The 16,359-nt window shown below is 38.2% G+C and overlaps 1 protein-coding gene across 3 annotated transcripts; it reads left to right on the forward strand.

Moving 5' to 3' along the window:
• The first annotated feature begins 1,023 nt into the window (after nt 1–1,023).
• On the forward strand, nt 1,024–15,558 carry LOC102193536 (ubiquitin-conjugating enzyme E2 Q2-like). 3 transcript variants are annotated; one of them, XM_005727684.1, is made up of 14 exons: nt 1,024–1,449; nt 1,558–1,741; nt 2,115–2,219; nt 4,083–4,205; nt 4,522–4,575; nt 5,756–5,896; nt 6,164–6,248; nt 6,778–6,838; nt 6,935–7,025; nt 7,458–7,516; nt 7,645–7,693; nt 7,841–7,936; nt 9,495–9,561; nt 14,873–15,558. In XM_005727684.1, exons 2-14 carry the CDS (start codon nt 1,583–1,585, stop codon nt 15,007–15,009), a joined length of 1,227 nt encoding a protein of 408 aa, XP_005727741.1. In that variant the 5' UTR covers nt 1,024–1,449; nt 1,558–1,582; the 3' UTR covers nt 15,010–15,558. The 3 variants fall into 3 exon arrangements, with proteins under 3 accessions (XP_005727741.1, XP_005727740.1, XP_005727742.1); XM_005727683.1 differs by having other exon boundaries at nt 1,024–1,741; XM_005727685.1 differs by lacking the exon at nt 14,873–15,558 and adding an exon at nt 10,083–13,130 and having other exon boundaries at nt 1,024–1,741.
• The last annotated feature ends 801 nt before the right edge of the window (nt 15,559–16,359 follow it).

The raw sequence follows: 16,359 nt of genomic DNA on the forward strand, positions 1-16,359 counted from the left end.
GTTGTTGACATTTACAGGCTGTGTGCAAAAGGCCACACTCTTCAAATTCATGCCAACTAATATTTTTACGTCCAGTAGGTGTCCTACTAGAGCAAATGAAGCTTCAAGAAGCTTTGCGCTGGGATGAACCAATTGGATGAAAAGCTTCAGTGCTTCAGTGCTTCATGAAGCTTCATCTGCACATTTTTTAATTAAACATTGATTTATATACATAGACACACACAGATATTTTGCTTAGGCTAAATGTGGCCAATTGCTTTACTTTAAATAAAGCAGCAAGTCAATATTATCAAAACATGGTATTACACTCTAATGACCATTTTAGTTCAGATTGACATGCTTGCTACTGAAAATTCAAATAAATAATTAGCTTTTGGAAGATATATTTAAAAAAAAGGTTTTCGTTAAATTGTTTAGTTGCTCATATTCAAGGCTAGCCAGAACTCATCATATAATATTAACAAATGGATTCACCTCATAAATGATAACTTACTGCTTTATCAGACATCAATTACTAGCTGTTTAAAATAAATAAATAGATAAGCCTCATTATATCTGTGCTGATATCATCCCCTGGCCAGGGGCATGTCTAAAGGGTGGCACAGGGTGGCACTGCTCCCCTATGAAACATAACAATCAGAATCAGAATCAGAATCAATCAGTATGTTTGATCAGAATCAAACAGAATCAAACATACAGAACAAGAACAACATGTGACCCCCTGTAAGACAACATTAATCATTATTGCACACCCACACTTGTACAACACTGTGTTTTTTGAGCAATTATGCTCAAAGCACTAGAAATAACTAAATTCTAAGTTCTGTGCATGGAATTTTACTCTGTATAAAATATGTAAAATTAGGAAATTAATTAGCTTTACTTGCAAAGAAATGAACATCAGAGTGAACGTTTTGTCCTCAAATAAAAGCCTGACTAAATGACATTATTATCATGAACTTACCTTTATTTTCTCACACCGAAAATAAATTAAAGACGCACTGAATGCTGGGATTCTGCAGGAGCGGGGAGGTTGCGGAACGCCATCTTTAAACCCCACAAGAGGCCAGCTACAGTTGTGCACCGGGATGAAAAACACTACCCCTGTAGCGGGATATTAGGTCAGATCGTACAGAGTGTATAGTTGATTTCCGATTAAGTAAATAATAAAGAACACCACGATGGGACTATAAGGAGACGGTCTCAGAACACCGCGAGAGCCTTAAAATGTTGTTATCATAGGCAGACAACAACAATAGACGGAAAGACAACAACGGACTAGCTCGCTAACTCGTTCGCTAGCAGCTTGCCAAGCACTGCGCTGTTTTCAGGCGTTGACTAAAGCTAGGAGCTAACTAGCTGCTTCATTAGCAAATACCTCCGTTTGTGGTGAAATTTGACCGGAGGGGACTTATAGCTGGCACTGCGTATCCAGCTAAATCCGCTGGGGCAGACCGCCATCTCTTTGCCACTTTTTATAGTCATTTTCTTTTACTACAGTTTACGCTGTTTCTTTAGCTAGCTGAAAGCTAAGTCCCGACTTCTCCCCCTCCCCAGCGGCCCAGCCGGAGATGCGTGGAAGATGTCGGTGTCGGGGCTGAAGGCCGAACTGAAGTTTTTGGAGTCCATTTTTGATCCAAACCACGAACGATTCAGGATAATTGACTGGAAACCTGACGAACTGAGTTGCCAGTTTAATGTAACTGGGGAAAAGCTATTAATTATTCACTGTAATATAACGGTAAGTGGACGAGAATTCAGATGCCGGGGTTTTGCCTTGTTGGTAGCTAGCGAGCTAAAGTTAACTTGATAGTCAGGTAATAAGCTACCTTCACAACCGTACAGTCTGACGCTAAGCGGGACAGGTTTTACATAGTTGAAATAATCAGTGTCATTTCGCTATTTGTTGTGTGATATTTGTTGAGGCAGTTCACATTACGCAATGTTTTTAGGCAATCCCAGCATTTAGCTCACGATGCATCCAGAATGCTAATGTCGTCAACTCAAATTTTCGTATATAATTGTAAAATTCAATGCGTTAAAAATCCTGCAACGTGTGTAAATAAGTGTTAAACGCATTGGTATCATTGTGTTGTGTTTTTTGTTGTTTCTAGGAATCTTATCCATCTACACCGCCAATTTGGTTTGTGGACTCTGATGACCCGAGCTTGGCTCAAGTTTTGGAGAGATTGGAAGATGTGAGAAAAGGCAGCACTCTGGTAGATATCCTTATATTCTTAGTGCACTTTGTGACATGGGACACTTTAGGAATAGAGCTGCTCATCACTTTAACAACCTTAAACCTTAACCAAATAATGATGTAAGCTGGCCTCACTTTAAAGGGCGAAACATATTTCCATATTTTTAAGCAGTTATCAACAATACAGATGGCTCCAACATGCATTTTAGATTAATCCAAGACACTATTAGCATAAGCAAACTCCAACTTCAGTGTCACTCCTTATTTTTCCCCTAGTCATTCAAACTGCACCTGCAGGCGTATAGAGGAGCATATTTTTAGGCTAGACCTACATGTCTAAAACCACTAGATAATGTTACAACAGCTGGATTCAGATTAGTACAATAAACAAAGAACGGATGGAGTGCATTTCTTTTAAAAAATGAGATAAAATGTAATATCTTAAATATGAGCTTGTATGTATTTTTTTGTTCATACTTCTAGGCTAGATATTGTAGTTTCATATTATTTGTTAACCTGGATGCTTCCCAAAAAGATTCAAAATGCTACAGCGAGAAGACTAACATGGGGCTCATATTTATTCCATATTAGTGTCTTTTAATTGCCTACCTGTTAAATTCATAATTTAATTCAAAATTCTTCAAAGTGGAGACTTTCTTGTTGTTCCTAATAGAATGGGAAGTATGGCTTCCAGCTATCGGGTTCCTCTCTTGTGGAAGCAGTTCTCTGTTTAGATTTAGGAAGCAGGCATACATTTTTAGGAGTAGGCTTAAAATTCTCTATTCCTGATGAAACTTATAGTGCGAACTGGATCAGGTGACCCTTAACCATCCCCTAGGTATGCTGCTATAAGCTCAAGCTGCTGGGGGTGTCCCATGATGCACTTGTTCATCACTTGCCTCTCTTCATTTCTTTTTTTAATTTCATTCGTTTACCTGTAGTATCACACTGTTGTGCGCCATGGATGTTTTTCTGTTTTTCTACTGGCTCCTTTAGTTTCTGCTTTGGTGTTTGTCTCCCTCCCTCCCTCCCTTTTTTTTTTTTTATTTTTTATTTTTTTTAAATTTAACCTTTTTTTTTCTTCTTCTTCTTTTTTTAACTAGTGTTGTGTTTACAAAATGCACACCTTTTTACATAGGCTTTCAAATCTGAAAGTCTTTCGTGCATCAGTGTGTGCGTGTACTTAAGGAATTTGATAAGCATGTCAACGAGCAGGTTTGTTGTTTGTTCCAGTCATATTAGATCACCAGGACAACTTTAGAGGTCAAAATATCTGACAAGTAGTCAGATATTCAAGTAGGTTCTTATCCCTGGTATGAGGTGTACATTATGTACTTTTTTGGGGGGAGGGGGGTTAAAGCTCTTTTTTTCTACATGTGTTTGTAGCACAAAAATATGTTGTATTTAAGTGTTTGGACAGGAGGGCTTTTTTTGGTTGGATTTATTTTTGTTTGCTATTGTGAAGCTGTGTGACACATGAGTGAGACAAACCTTTGTCTTTGTTGATAGATAAGATCTCGTTACCTTTTTCTTTTTTTTTTTAAGCGCAGATGTTTTTGGTGGTACAGTTTCTCAGCTGCACTAAATTTACAACAGCATAATACACCTGTTTAAAGATTGTCATCCATCCTTTTGCCTAAATACAATGCTAGTCTTCCCACATTTGTTTGCAGCACTGCTAATGTTCTATGTTTAATTCTTAGCTTTAAAAGTTATATGTGGGTCATTTGTCCAAAACTGATTCCTATACTCATAGTGTGTGCAACTTTTTTTTTCCAGAAACACGTGAAAGTCAATGTTTCTGCTATATGACCTTGCTCTGTATTCTTATTTGCAAACTTGTATAGTTGCTCCAATTCTTTATTTTGTTTTTCCTTTCAAGCTTTTACAGCAGTTGAAGAAACTAATTTGTGACCTATGTCGACTGTATAATCTTCCCCAACATCCTGATGTGGAGATGCTGGACCAGCCCTTGCCTGCAGGCCCAGTGGGACAAGACAGAAAGGCAAGTCTACCCACTTGATGTTGTCAAATCCAGCCTAATGGACAATAGCTTCTCAGATTACTTCTAATGAATATGCCTTGCTAAAATACCTTAATGTAGATTGGGATGTTTTATTTTGCACTCAAAAACCACTTATAGTTAGTTATGAAATGACCCTCTACATTATAAACACCCTTGGTGATTCATGTGAGGCTCTTCTTCAAGTCAGTGAATTGGCACTTCCCATGTTTAGTAAAATGTGTTCGCCTGTTTTTTAAAATATTATTTTGCAAACTAATTAACTCCTTATGGTCTGTGTTGTTTTTTGTGTGTGTAGCATGGAACAGAGGAGGTCACATCTGAAGAAGAAGATGAGGAGGAAATGGGAGAAGTAAGTCATCCTCTTCAGTCTAAAAAACCTGACGCATTACTCTGGAGCCTGTACTTTGAAACAAATTCAACATACCCCGAATCTCTGTTCCTTATCTGCCTTTACATTCTTCATAGTTATCAACATGAAAGGGTCTGCTGATTTTTTTTTTTTCTTTCCCAAAGTAAGAAAAAACTATAAGATTAAAAATATATGAACAGGTTAAACGCATGGGTGCTAAAGGAAACACAACTTCTGCAGCCAAATCAGGGCTGTGCGTGAGTCTGAGTGATATATGCTGTATAAAGTGTAATATATGCTGTATGAATGTTTGAATTTTAAGCTCCTTTGGTCAGTAAGAGTAGAAAAGAGCTAACATATTAGTAAATATAAAAAAAGGAAAGTCAGCAAAAATACAGTTAGTTAGTTAGTTAGTTAGTTAGTTAACAGATTTATCAGTAGTACAGCTCTATCATTAAGTAATGAGAGAAACCAATAGATCAGATTTTTTTAAGGTCTTATTTGTTTAAAAAAATTAGCTGGAACCTCAGTGGTGTTTAATGGTCTGAAAGCAACTTTCTGGGATAAATGTGAAAACAGAATTCAAAAGTCTTCTTGCAAACATTAAGTTGCAAATATATGACCTGTTTTCAGACCATATGTTTAAGTTTATAGAACAAGATTTTAAAAATGCTTCAAGGAGAAGGGGTGGGGTATGATACAGTTAGTTGCTTCTAATAAGTCATATTTCATACTAATGTTGATCAACAAAAAGACAGAATTTAGATGTTATAAAATACTTTTAATCGTCTTGGTATCTGTGCACGGAGGTCTCTTCCAAGAATGCGGTAATGCTGTTGCTACCCAGGGTCAAATTTAAAGTGAAACCCAGTAAGCCCAAGTCATGCTTTGTGAATTGACTTTTTTTGTCTTTGTTTATATTTTTTCCCCTCGACTCCTTAATTTGTATGGATTTTATGTGGAGTACTTTTGGCCTTTGTTTATGTATTATAATTTGAAAAATGTTTGATGAAAATATCCACAAGTTATGCATGTATGACTATCATCATAAAATCAAACACTAATAACTTTTCTCATCTTATCACACTGCAAATGTCTTAACCGTGGGCTTTTTGTTTTGTTGTATATGTGTATGCTGTTGTTATTTAAAATGTTTGAAATATTAAGTATGATCCAACAGGACATCGAGGATTTGGACCACTATGAAATGAAAGAGGAGGAGCCCGTAGATGGGAAGAAATCTGAGGATGATGGGATTGAGAAGGAGAATTTGGCAATCTTGGAGAAGATCCGAAAGAACCAGCGCCAGGACCATTTGAATGTAAGTTTCAGGGAAAAAGGCCGGTTAATATTTATCACACCTTGCTTCTAATTCATTAATCTATGCAGCATTTCGGTATACCCCGTTTGTCATTAGTGATTGCATTAGTGAATAACAAAGATGCCCTCAATGTGGGGTACTGATATAAATATTGATGTCTGATATGATAAAGCTTTGTCTCTGACACTGGCCCAGCTTAAGTAAAAATGGCAGCTTTACCCCTAGGACTGCATTCTTTGTCTTTTATAGTTGTTTTATATTTTCCAGGGAGCTGTGTCTGGCTCAGTGCAAGCCTCTGACCGTTTGATGAAGGAACTAAGAGAGATCTACAGGTCTCAGAGTTATAAGACAGGTATAAACAGTACACAATGATTTGTTTAACCTTTGAGCAACAAAATAATCACACATAAATGTATCATGGGTCCTGTCTTTGTTTGTAATGGAGGAATATTTTTGAACGTTAGGCATTGCAATAGAGAGCCATGGCATTTACATGGTCAGAGGAAAGTATTTGGGAAGATGTTTAGTGTGCTCAATTCCTTACTCTCACCATTGTGAGGTACCTTACTCTTTCTGTCTTGTCCTAATGAGGTCAGGACATGAACACTCATGTGGGTGTGGTGATTGTACTGTAGGCATCTACACCCTTTACTGTTTACTGACAATCTTTCTATAGCAACACACCATAGAATAAGAATATTGGCTGACAGCATGTGACGGTGGGTCATATTAAACAAAATGCATTTTATACTTTGCCTCTGTGTCTTACGCACGACTCTCAAGAGAGCTGATCAAAAGGACAGGGTTTATTAGGGAGTCTGCTACTAGGCCTTGCAATTGCAGATATCTGAAGGTTCAATTTTAAACAATTTCTTTTGCAGGCATCTATTCAGTTGAACTTGTTAATGACAGCCTATACGAATGGCACGTCAAACTGAGGACGTAAGTAACTTTAGGATATTGAGTCATGAATTAAAATAATAAAAATAAATTATATACATGTGCAAAAAGGCAAACTGTGATTTTTATGACCTACAGGGTGGATCCAGATAGCCCTTTACACAGTGACTTACAAGTGCTAAAGGAAAAGGAGGGAATGGACTACATTTTACTAAACTTCTCATATAAAGTAAGTAAACCTGATGTTTTGCTAACAAATAATGAATTGGATTTATACAGCGCTTTTCAAGGCACCCAAAGCGCTTTACAATAACACTATTCATTCACTCTCACATTCATACACTGGTGGAGGCAGCTACAGTTGTAGCCACAGCTGCCCTGGGGCAGACTGACAGAAGCGAGGCTGCCATATCGCGCCATCGGCCCCTCTGGCCAACACCAGTAGGCAGTAGGGTAAAGTGTCTTGCCCAGGGACACAACGACCAGGACAGAGAGCCCAGGGATCGAACCGGCGACCTTCCGGTTACAGATGCGATTCCCAACCCCCTGAGCCACGGTCGCGATTCCCAACCCCCTGAGCCACGGTCGCCCCTGATCAAAGTAAAATGCAATGTAGGAATCTTTTGAAGTAAATGAACCTTTTTTCTGGTTACTTCTGCAGGATAATTTCCCTTTTGATCCACCGTTTGTCCGGGTAGTTTCTCCTGTGCTTTCTGGAGGGTAAGTTAATTTTCTTGGTACACTTCTATAATTTCTTCCCTTTTAAGTTGCCATTATCAAGCAGAGACTGCATTAGTGTAAGATTTAAAAAGTGATTCTGCCTTATTGTTTCCTTTCCCGTGCTTTAGTTATGTTCTTGGCGGAGGTGCCCTGTGCATGGAACTTCTTACTAAACAGGTATTTTTAGAATGGTTTCATAAACGCAGACGGCAAATTTAGGTATTGCCTTGGTTTGTTTTTCAATGGTTTTTTTTTTCCCCTTATACTCTTTGAATATATATTTTTTAAACCTGCTGTTATTGACATTTGGTTTTCTGATTGCAGGGTTGGAGCAGTGCCTATTCCATTGAGTCTGTTATCATGCAGATCAATGCCACTTTAGTTAAAGGAAAAGCCAGAGTGCAGTTTGGAGCCAATAAAGTAAGTGAGGAAGCTTAATTTCAGCTCTGATATAATGGTGGATTCACATAGTGAATTATGTGAACCAAAGTGACAGGGGCTTTCACACAGTTACATGGTTCTAAGTGATGGCCAGTCATACTGTGCAACAGCCTCTTGTTTTGGTAGTGAATGTTGGATTTGTTTATTAATTCCTATCAAATTGGACTGAGTAGGGATGCACAGTACAGGCTGTCTCAGAGAGGAAGCAAAACAGCTTTTCATCTTTCTCGCCATGACATTGCAATAGTTTTCAGTTATTGCAATTTATTCTTTCCTAATGACAACAGATCTGATAATGAGTGTAGTTCACCTGTGTTTTTCCAGTACACCACTTTTAAGGCTATTTGTGTAAAACATGTTGCAGGTTTGCTTGTATAGTCTACATATAGAGTCTTAAAATGAAGCCAGTCTTCATGTTTGATGTTAGATTAGTCTATTATAAGCTGGATAGTTAAAAAAAAAGATACCAAAAAGAAAGTAAAATTGAGTCAGACAGGGGTCCACACCAGCCCATTTGTGAAAATATATACAATTGATGACTTAAGCCCCTTTTTCCATTAGTACCTACTCGGATCAACTCCCCACGGATTGCCACGACTCAACTCGGATCGTCGGGTTTTCCACTATAATCCAGTACTACCTAACTTGTGTGGTTGTCGTCATAGCAGCTTGTCCGAGCGTCCTGTGATCTAATTAATATGTGACACAAACGCTACAAAAAAGGTGGATGTTGAGGCAAGTTGTTTTTTGTAGCCATATCCCTCGTTGCTGGGTTTCGAAAATGGCGGTTTTCATTTTTACGTGAATGAGACGCTCTTATGACTCATCGAATGCGCTACTGACCAGCCAGTCGGTGGCACGCAGTCTGAAGACGCCACATTTTGGTACCTGCTTGTATCACTTGAAACCCGAGCGATCTGAGCAGGTACTAAAAATGTATCTGGTACCAGGTACTGTGACCTAATTGAAAACTGTGGCAAACCATGCTGAGTCGATCAGAGTAGGTATTAATGTAAATAGGACTTCAGTGAGTCTGAGAATAAAGGGACACATCATCTTACTGTTGCTACAGGTTTTGCACTGTATAAAGGTTTTATTGCACATTTTATTCCCTGTAAATTTTCAATTTGTCCAAAAATGGACAAATTAATGGAAGTGGAACAGTTTGGATTTTGTATTTGTAGTTTAAAATATCTCTGTTATCATAATCAGAATACTTTATTAATCCCTAAGGAAATTATGTATTAACCCAGAATTCTTAACACTTTAGTACTGAAGGTAAAGTGTGGTGCACTACAGGTGCAGTCTAGCTTGAATGGTGATGGTGTTTGTGAATGCAGTCTGGTATGAAGGACAAAAAAGTGTCTTCATTATCATCTACCTTGCACACTGTTTTGGTCTTGATGTTAGAGCTTGCTAGATAATAATCTCCTTTTCTTGTAGGAAACAGCTGTCGTTGCTATTTGCTTATTCTCCAATGTTATCCTAAACTCAGTGCTTATGGTAAAGTTGGCTTCATTTTCATCTTTTAATGCAGAATCAGTACAATCTTGCCAGAGCACAGCAGTCCTACAAATCCCTGGTTCAGATCCATGAAAAGAACGGTGAGTGTTTTCTGTCTCCAGTTTCATACAGAATACATTGCAGACCTTGTTTACTGAAACCAAAACCCTCTCAGCCATTAAAGCCGAGGGATATTGGATCATTAACTGTGGTGTATATATACCTAACATGGACTACATTTGAATGTAGTCTGCTTCTGATTCATGTCACTCTGCTACAATAAAACCTGTCTGATTAAATAAAATAAAGAATTTAGGAACTGAACATCTTTAGTGTATATATGATTAATGGCAATGAATGCAATTGAAAAGGACTGCTGGGGGAAAAAAAACAAACATGCAAAGCCAGATCCTAATGTGCACTATATGTCCTTAGTCTAACAACTGAAAAAAAATTTGCATGGTGGTTTTGGTTCTTGCACTAGTCACCACACATGTTGCTAAATTCAGATGCAAGCCAGTGAGGTAGAAAATAATGTGGTCAATCATTTTGACATTCGCTATTATTGACTTTGTTTTTCTTTACCCTGTAGTCATCGTCTTCCTTTATCTTCCTTTCCTAGGCTGGTACACACCCCCTAAGGAGGACGGCTAATACAGACTGTTGCCTTTCCTGAACTGGGACCATATGTCTTAGATTTTTCTTTTCCTTTTCCTTGCGACCAATATTGTTTTTATCCTGCAAACTATTTTTGTTATCTACATGACACTTGGAACTCTATACCAAATTTCCCATTAATTGACAACCCAAAAACTAGCACACAAACACAAAGACATCCCACCTCTACATGAAATTTACATCCAATTTCATTAGCTATTGAAAAAAGTGTCCTCACCTCAGATATTACTTCCCTTTATACTTCTGTTGTCTGATGCAATCAGATTATTTTTTTCCATTCAACATTTGTCCCATACTCCATTAAATCGGTAGACTCAATATTATGTGCTTTCTCACCCTTTGGTTTTGGCATTGAGCATGCCAACGTTACTTGCTGGCTGTGGATTGAAAGGTGCGGCATGGCTTTATCCTCCAGCAGTGGCAGTCTGATGTTCCAGTTGCCAGACAAGGCCTTTCTGGTCACAAACTGGATCTGAGAATGGCTTGTGACATTCCCTAATATGATGCACTGGTAGCTGGGAAGGACATTTAAATGCTAGTGTTTGGAAGGACCCCCACCTTTTCTCTCCTTGGATGGCCTCTGTAATATTGTGCTCATATATTATCTTTCATGCCAAGACCCCTCCTCTGGAATAACATGATTCTGGGGATAGTTTGCTTTCAAACCTCTGTCTTTTAAAGCTTGAAACCTTGAGTTGGAGAAGAAGATGATGAGACTTTTCCAGTCTGCGTGGCACAGCCCATAATGACGAACAGCATCCTCCTGGGCTTGGAGATCACTGTTATCATCCCAAGCAGCCACTGGACCACCTCCTGCAGGAGAGATGTGGTGCCTGAGTGGTAACATAGAAAATCTCATCAGGCAAAGCAGGGGCATGTTCGGATTGGATTACACTGTAATGTAGTTGATTTTAACTCCACATGTAAACATGTACATTTGTATTTCTGCAAAAGGATTTAATTGTTTATAATGTAACCTTGTCGGGGTCTTTGGCTGGGCAGAGACTGTATTACAATATACTCTTGACTATTAACTGCAGGGGCACTGCAACTTTTCAAGACCCATTTAGAGTAAGAAAGTTGCTTCATTGACACTCTTGCAGAAGGAAACAAAAGTTCACCATGTTCTTATGTAAGCTTATGACTACTGCAGTTTTTGTTGTTTTTATAAATATATATATATATATATCCTTATTTTATTGACAGCAGTGACAGTAATCATTCCCCTTATTTGATGGCACCTCTAACTACAATGACCCTAACAATATTGGCATAGATGCAGCTGTTCCTGGCATGCCAAAGGTTTGGCTATTCATATCTAATCACTTAAACCAGACGAACCTCAGTAAGGCTATGCAGTGAAGACAGTCTTGTGGAGTTTTGTTGAGCTGAAAATTAGTCTTAAGACCTTAACAGTATAGTTACCTGCTTAGTTATTGTAACTGGTCTGCATCCTGACAACTTTTCCAATTTTGCAGTCTAGGAAAAAAGTGACCTTTTACCTGCTGACTTTTCCTTGACCTCATGGCTGTTTTAAAGTTCAGTCAGAGCTACAAATTCACAGCAATAGTCTTGACCATATACCTTTCCATTTACCTTTCCTTACCATTCTAGCTTCACACTTGGCAAGATCAACTCGAGGCTGTTCCATTTCCAGAATATTTGGTCAGGTTTGATAAATATTTGTTCAGATTTGCCACAGGAAAGACCTATCTCTTCCCATTACCACCTCTCTGGTTACTATTCATGACCACTCTCAGCGCTGCTGTACCCCTCAGCATGCTGAGGCTTTGATGTAATGTGAATAATATGCAGAAACTGTGGAGCATTCCAATTAATGCAGTTACACGTTTGTTGTGGGTGTTCTGTTGTGTGGTTACTTGCATTGTTTTCAGTATGTTGTCCTGATGACCAGCGTAGAAAGCTTAGTTATGCTATTTCATACAGGCATTCCTCATATTTGAGTTTATTTAGAATTTCCTCAGTGATACTGACCTCAGTCTCAACAGTGTGAGATGGGTACAAAGCATAGAGCTTGTTCGTGTTCAGCACGTCTGGCATGTATTGAGGCTTGCAGGATATGGCGAGAATCACCCTCTTGTGGTGTTCTCACCACAACAATCTCAACATGACTATGGATTATTGGCATGGTTGTTAACTGTTATGATGTGCATTGGTATTCACTTCACTCCGGTAATATTTTTGAGCCCACCCCTGCATTATCTGGAGAAGCAAACTCAGGAATACATACTGCACACTCGATTTTCCAAGCTCTTGCTTCAGAATATCGTCATGAAAAAGGAAAAAAAATTGAATTTGGCAATTTTTTTTTTTGGGCTGTTTTAAAACTACGCCTCCTTTTTACCTGTAGGTTTTATTGTCAAATTGCAGATAGGATTCTGAGGTTCATATTTACTTGGCAAGTGTTTGGAATGATTTAACAAAATGGAGAAGAGATGTTTTTTGATTATAAAGCACTTGATCAGGAGTTAAGGAAACATCTACCCTGTGTCTTTGATATTGCTGTATTTTGCATGTCCATTTATCAGTGGATCGTTTCCCCCTAAGCAACCAAAGACAAGTGGTTGGCTGTTTGGTTTTTGTTTTGTTTTTTTAATAGATGTATCCAGTTTTTCAACACATTCGTACTTGTGCTTTCCTACTACATCAGTGCACAGAATTGTTTCTCCCTGTGTGCTGTTTAATTAACCAGGTCAGCTACAGTATGAGACTCATGGACTTACAAGACATCCTACCTGGTTGGATTACTTTTTCAAAGATGCCAGGGTTCCCAACAAAAGCCGCAGTTCAGATTCGTGTGCCATCAGATCAATTATAATCCTGCATCTTTAACTTGACCTTTTGGGGTAATGGTGTACTCAAGTCTGTTGTGCTCCAAATAAGAGCTTTTATTACACCAACATATGTCTGACTAACAAAACCTTGGCTTGACGAGTAACGTATCGGAGGACTGAACTAGCCTGAAACTGGGTTCTTCACCTTGCTTCATTAACTGCGGTGGCCGGGTTATAAAGTTATGCACTGTCGGCATGCTTTGTTTTCGTTTAATTTCTTTTCTTTTTCTTTTTTCTTTTTTCCCATTGCAAGGGTGATTTTGACCATGTAAAGTAATTTGTAAACTTGCATCAAGTTTATGAATAAAGAATTTTATGAATTTTTTATTTCTTTATTTATAAAAGTTGATTAGAAGTATGGAAGTAAGATGATCTCTACTTATTCATCTTGGGGTTGAATTGGAGATGTAGGCTATTTCAGCTGCCAGGGCAAAAGGTAGAATATACACTGGAAAACCTGGTGTTGGAGTACAATATGTTACTCTAGCCTAAACGGTAATTAACAGATTTTGAAACTAAAGTGTAAAACTTTTTTGGCTGCACACATGCATAATTACTGTACTGTACTTTTGCAGGTGCTGATGTCCATGCAGTTTAATTTTATTAGCGTTTGAGTGCATGTCTTACATTTTCCAGTAGATGGTGGTGTTTGCTTAATTATTCAGGTGTCAGCTTTTGCTTAGCCTTCCTCACTTAGTATCTTGACAAGACCAAAAGAAATGTGGCAGTGACTTCAGTAACTGTCCATCTGCTTCTCTTTAAACATGATTTTAAGGTTTTGGTTTTTTAACTTATATCTAAGAATCTATGCCTTTTTTAGTATAATAAATAATAGGACCTGCTCAGATGGGTATCTGAACTAGCACGGTGCACCAACAATTATGATGAAATGTTCAGATTACATTGCTGTATGTCTGAAGTAATTTAAACTTGACCAGTGTAGTCAGATGACATTATGGTTGCATCAGTGTCACATACCCATAGATGCATCTAGTGTGAAGGCAACAGTAACAGCTTAAGGGAAGTGAATGCATGGGATCAAATTGGAGACTTTCTCTGCTTCGATAGTCTTGCAGGGAGTAGAGGAAGTTCCAATTTTTGGTTTAGTTTCTTTGGATGGCAATAATTTATTGCAACTTCCCAAAGGGAAACTACTTGAACAGGTGGTGTTCTGGGTAAATGAGATAAACAGATTTGATCCTCTTTAGTGTTTCAACTAATGGTTTAATAGTAGAATTAGTTAAATGGTTAGTTGGCCTTCCAGGTTCTGTTTGTGCTAGAAAACACCACTAGGTGGTAATGGAGCACCCTTATAACTTGAGGCTATTTTTTTTTTTTTTTTTTTTTTTTTTTTTTTAAAGTCAGGTGTGATATTCAACATTGGCTTGTAACATTGGTCCGCAGTTGGTGCTCCATTATAAAACTCATTCCTGTTCTTACCGTCTCTGTAGCTCATTTCCTCCAAGGTTGAATGAATGAATAATGAGGTCATTTCTTTCAGTGAAAGGTTTGCTATTGATGGAATTCAGTCTCATATGGACATGGACAGTTCATAATCTACCATCAGTTTTTTTTTCTCTCCCCCATCTAATGGATGTCACATTTGTGATAAATAGCGGAATTAATCCCAAACAGGTCTCATAACGAGCAGGAGACCCATCACTGATAACAGATGACCTATTGATTGTCATCCTGTTGCAACCTGGATAGTTATGGGTTTTATAAACCACTTAAGCCAAGAACCACAAAATTAGGAACTGGTACCACATCGCTAATTTAAACTTGGATGCCAGCATAATGAGAAGTGGAAACAAGCAGTTTGTCAACAAAAGGCTAATGGCTGGTTGTTACAGCAGTTTTTATTTTTGTTTACTGGTAGGTCTGGATGGCTGCCCTGTGAGCTGGAGAAGAGAAGGGCTCATTATCCATGTCCAACCTGCTGCTTACCTTGGATCCAGCTCTGCAAGAGATCAGCAAGGGTGGAACACAAAGGAAATACCCTGTGCATCTGTGTGATTAAGTGTCCAAACTGAGGGCGTGAAATAGCTGACTTTTCCTCCTCCACCCTGGGCCAGAGCACTGCGTGGTGGTACGCATTCAAAACCAGCTGGAGCTGATTGATAGCCTCCAGCTTGATAGCCACGTCCATCAGAGCCTGACTGTATTACCTTTTACTGGCAACATGCTCAAGTGTAAACCCAGATTCAGATTGTGTGCATCAACTGGGAGCTCTGAGCCTTTTAGTCCTGTACCTGACCAATCCTCCTCCTCTCACCAACTGGGCAGATATCACATTACGGTTAATACAGATAGCAAAGATTTAATTTATGTTTACTGTAAATACTAGCTGTCCACAGACAGCTAGTATTTAGCTTAGCCTTGAAACATTTTTTTTAAAATAGCCTTGCTGTTTTGCCTGTGAAGGGAACAGAATCGTTCTCATTATCAAGTGACATGATTGTGTAGCATACATCTTTAATCACTTAAGATAAAGAATTTAGTGCAAAGGTCTAAATTCATTTTGAGTTTTCGCTAATGTTGTGCCAAATATATTTAGATTTTTTTTCAAGGTGAGCTCTATAAATTCTCTTGTTTGTGTGTTTCTTTCATCTGTTTATCAATTTCTGTTATTTCAGTTATTGCAACATATGTGTAATGTGAGAATGTCTAAGCTGACAGACAGGAAAGAAAATTTAGGAAGGCGGGAGAAAATATAATAGGGCCAAGGTCTTCTGTTTGGTGATCGTGATCAACTACAACTGATAGTTTCTCTTTGCCAGCATGAAAAGGACTTGTTTGAAAGTACTCATTGTATTAACCAATACTGAGAACAATGGGAAAGTCTAAGGAACCCAGTGAAGAGTTAAGAAGGAGAATTTTAGACAGCAGTTGTAAAGGTCTCTTGGAGCTACTGCAGATTTGGAAATCATCAAACAACTGTACATAAGAATTTTTCACAGGTAGGTTTCAATCGCTTTTTTCCCCTTTAAATGAAATGATCATTTAAAAACTACATTTTGTTTTTGTTTTTGTCTAATATTAAAATATATTTGATGATGTCAAATATATAAGTAAATATGCAGGAAAACAAAATAAATGAGGAAGAAGGCAAAAACTTAAAAGTAACGGTGAGGCTTTCTAACCTAAGAACACTATGTACTCCCAAGCATGGCGGTGGCAGCATCGTGATCTGTGGATGTCGTGTTGCCAGCAGTACAAAACTACCATTCATGCCCATGATTAGTGTATGTACAATTCCAAGAAAGACAACACACTTAGAATAAGTTTAAAGGTTTAAATTTCCTGTTTAATACTGAACATTTTAATAAACATCATAAAAAGAAAATGGAAATATTAACACCCCCC

This window comes from Pundamilia nyererei, unplaced genomic scaffold (genome assembly GCF_000239375.1).
Source record: "Pundamilia nyererei isolate P.nyererei 1_Seehausen unplaced genomic scaffold, PunNye1.0 scaffold00025, whole genome shotgun sequence".
NCBI lineage: Eukaryota > Metazoa > Chordata > Actinopteri > Cichliformes > Cichlidae > Pundamilia > Pundamilia nyererei.

What these genes read in the sequence shown, in the direction of transcription:
- LOC102193536 (XM_005727683.1), top strand. Translation starts at nt 1,583, where the DNA reads ATGTCGGTGTCGGGGCTGAAGGCCGAACTGAAGTTTTTGGAGTCCATT. An exon ending in TGAGAAAAGGCAGCACTCTG is followed by an intron (nt 2,220 to 4,082) that starts GTAGATATCCTT and finishes TTTCCTTTCAAG; the next exon opens with CTTTTACAGCAGTTGAAGAA. An exon ending in ATGAGGAGGAAATGGGAGAA is followed by an intron (nt 4,576 to 5,755) that starts GTAAGTCATCCT and finishes ATGATCCAACAG; the next exon opens with GACATCGAGGATTTGGACCA.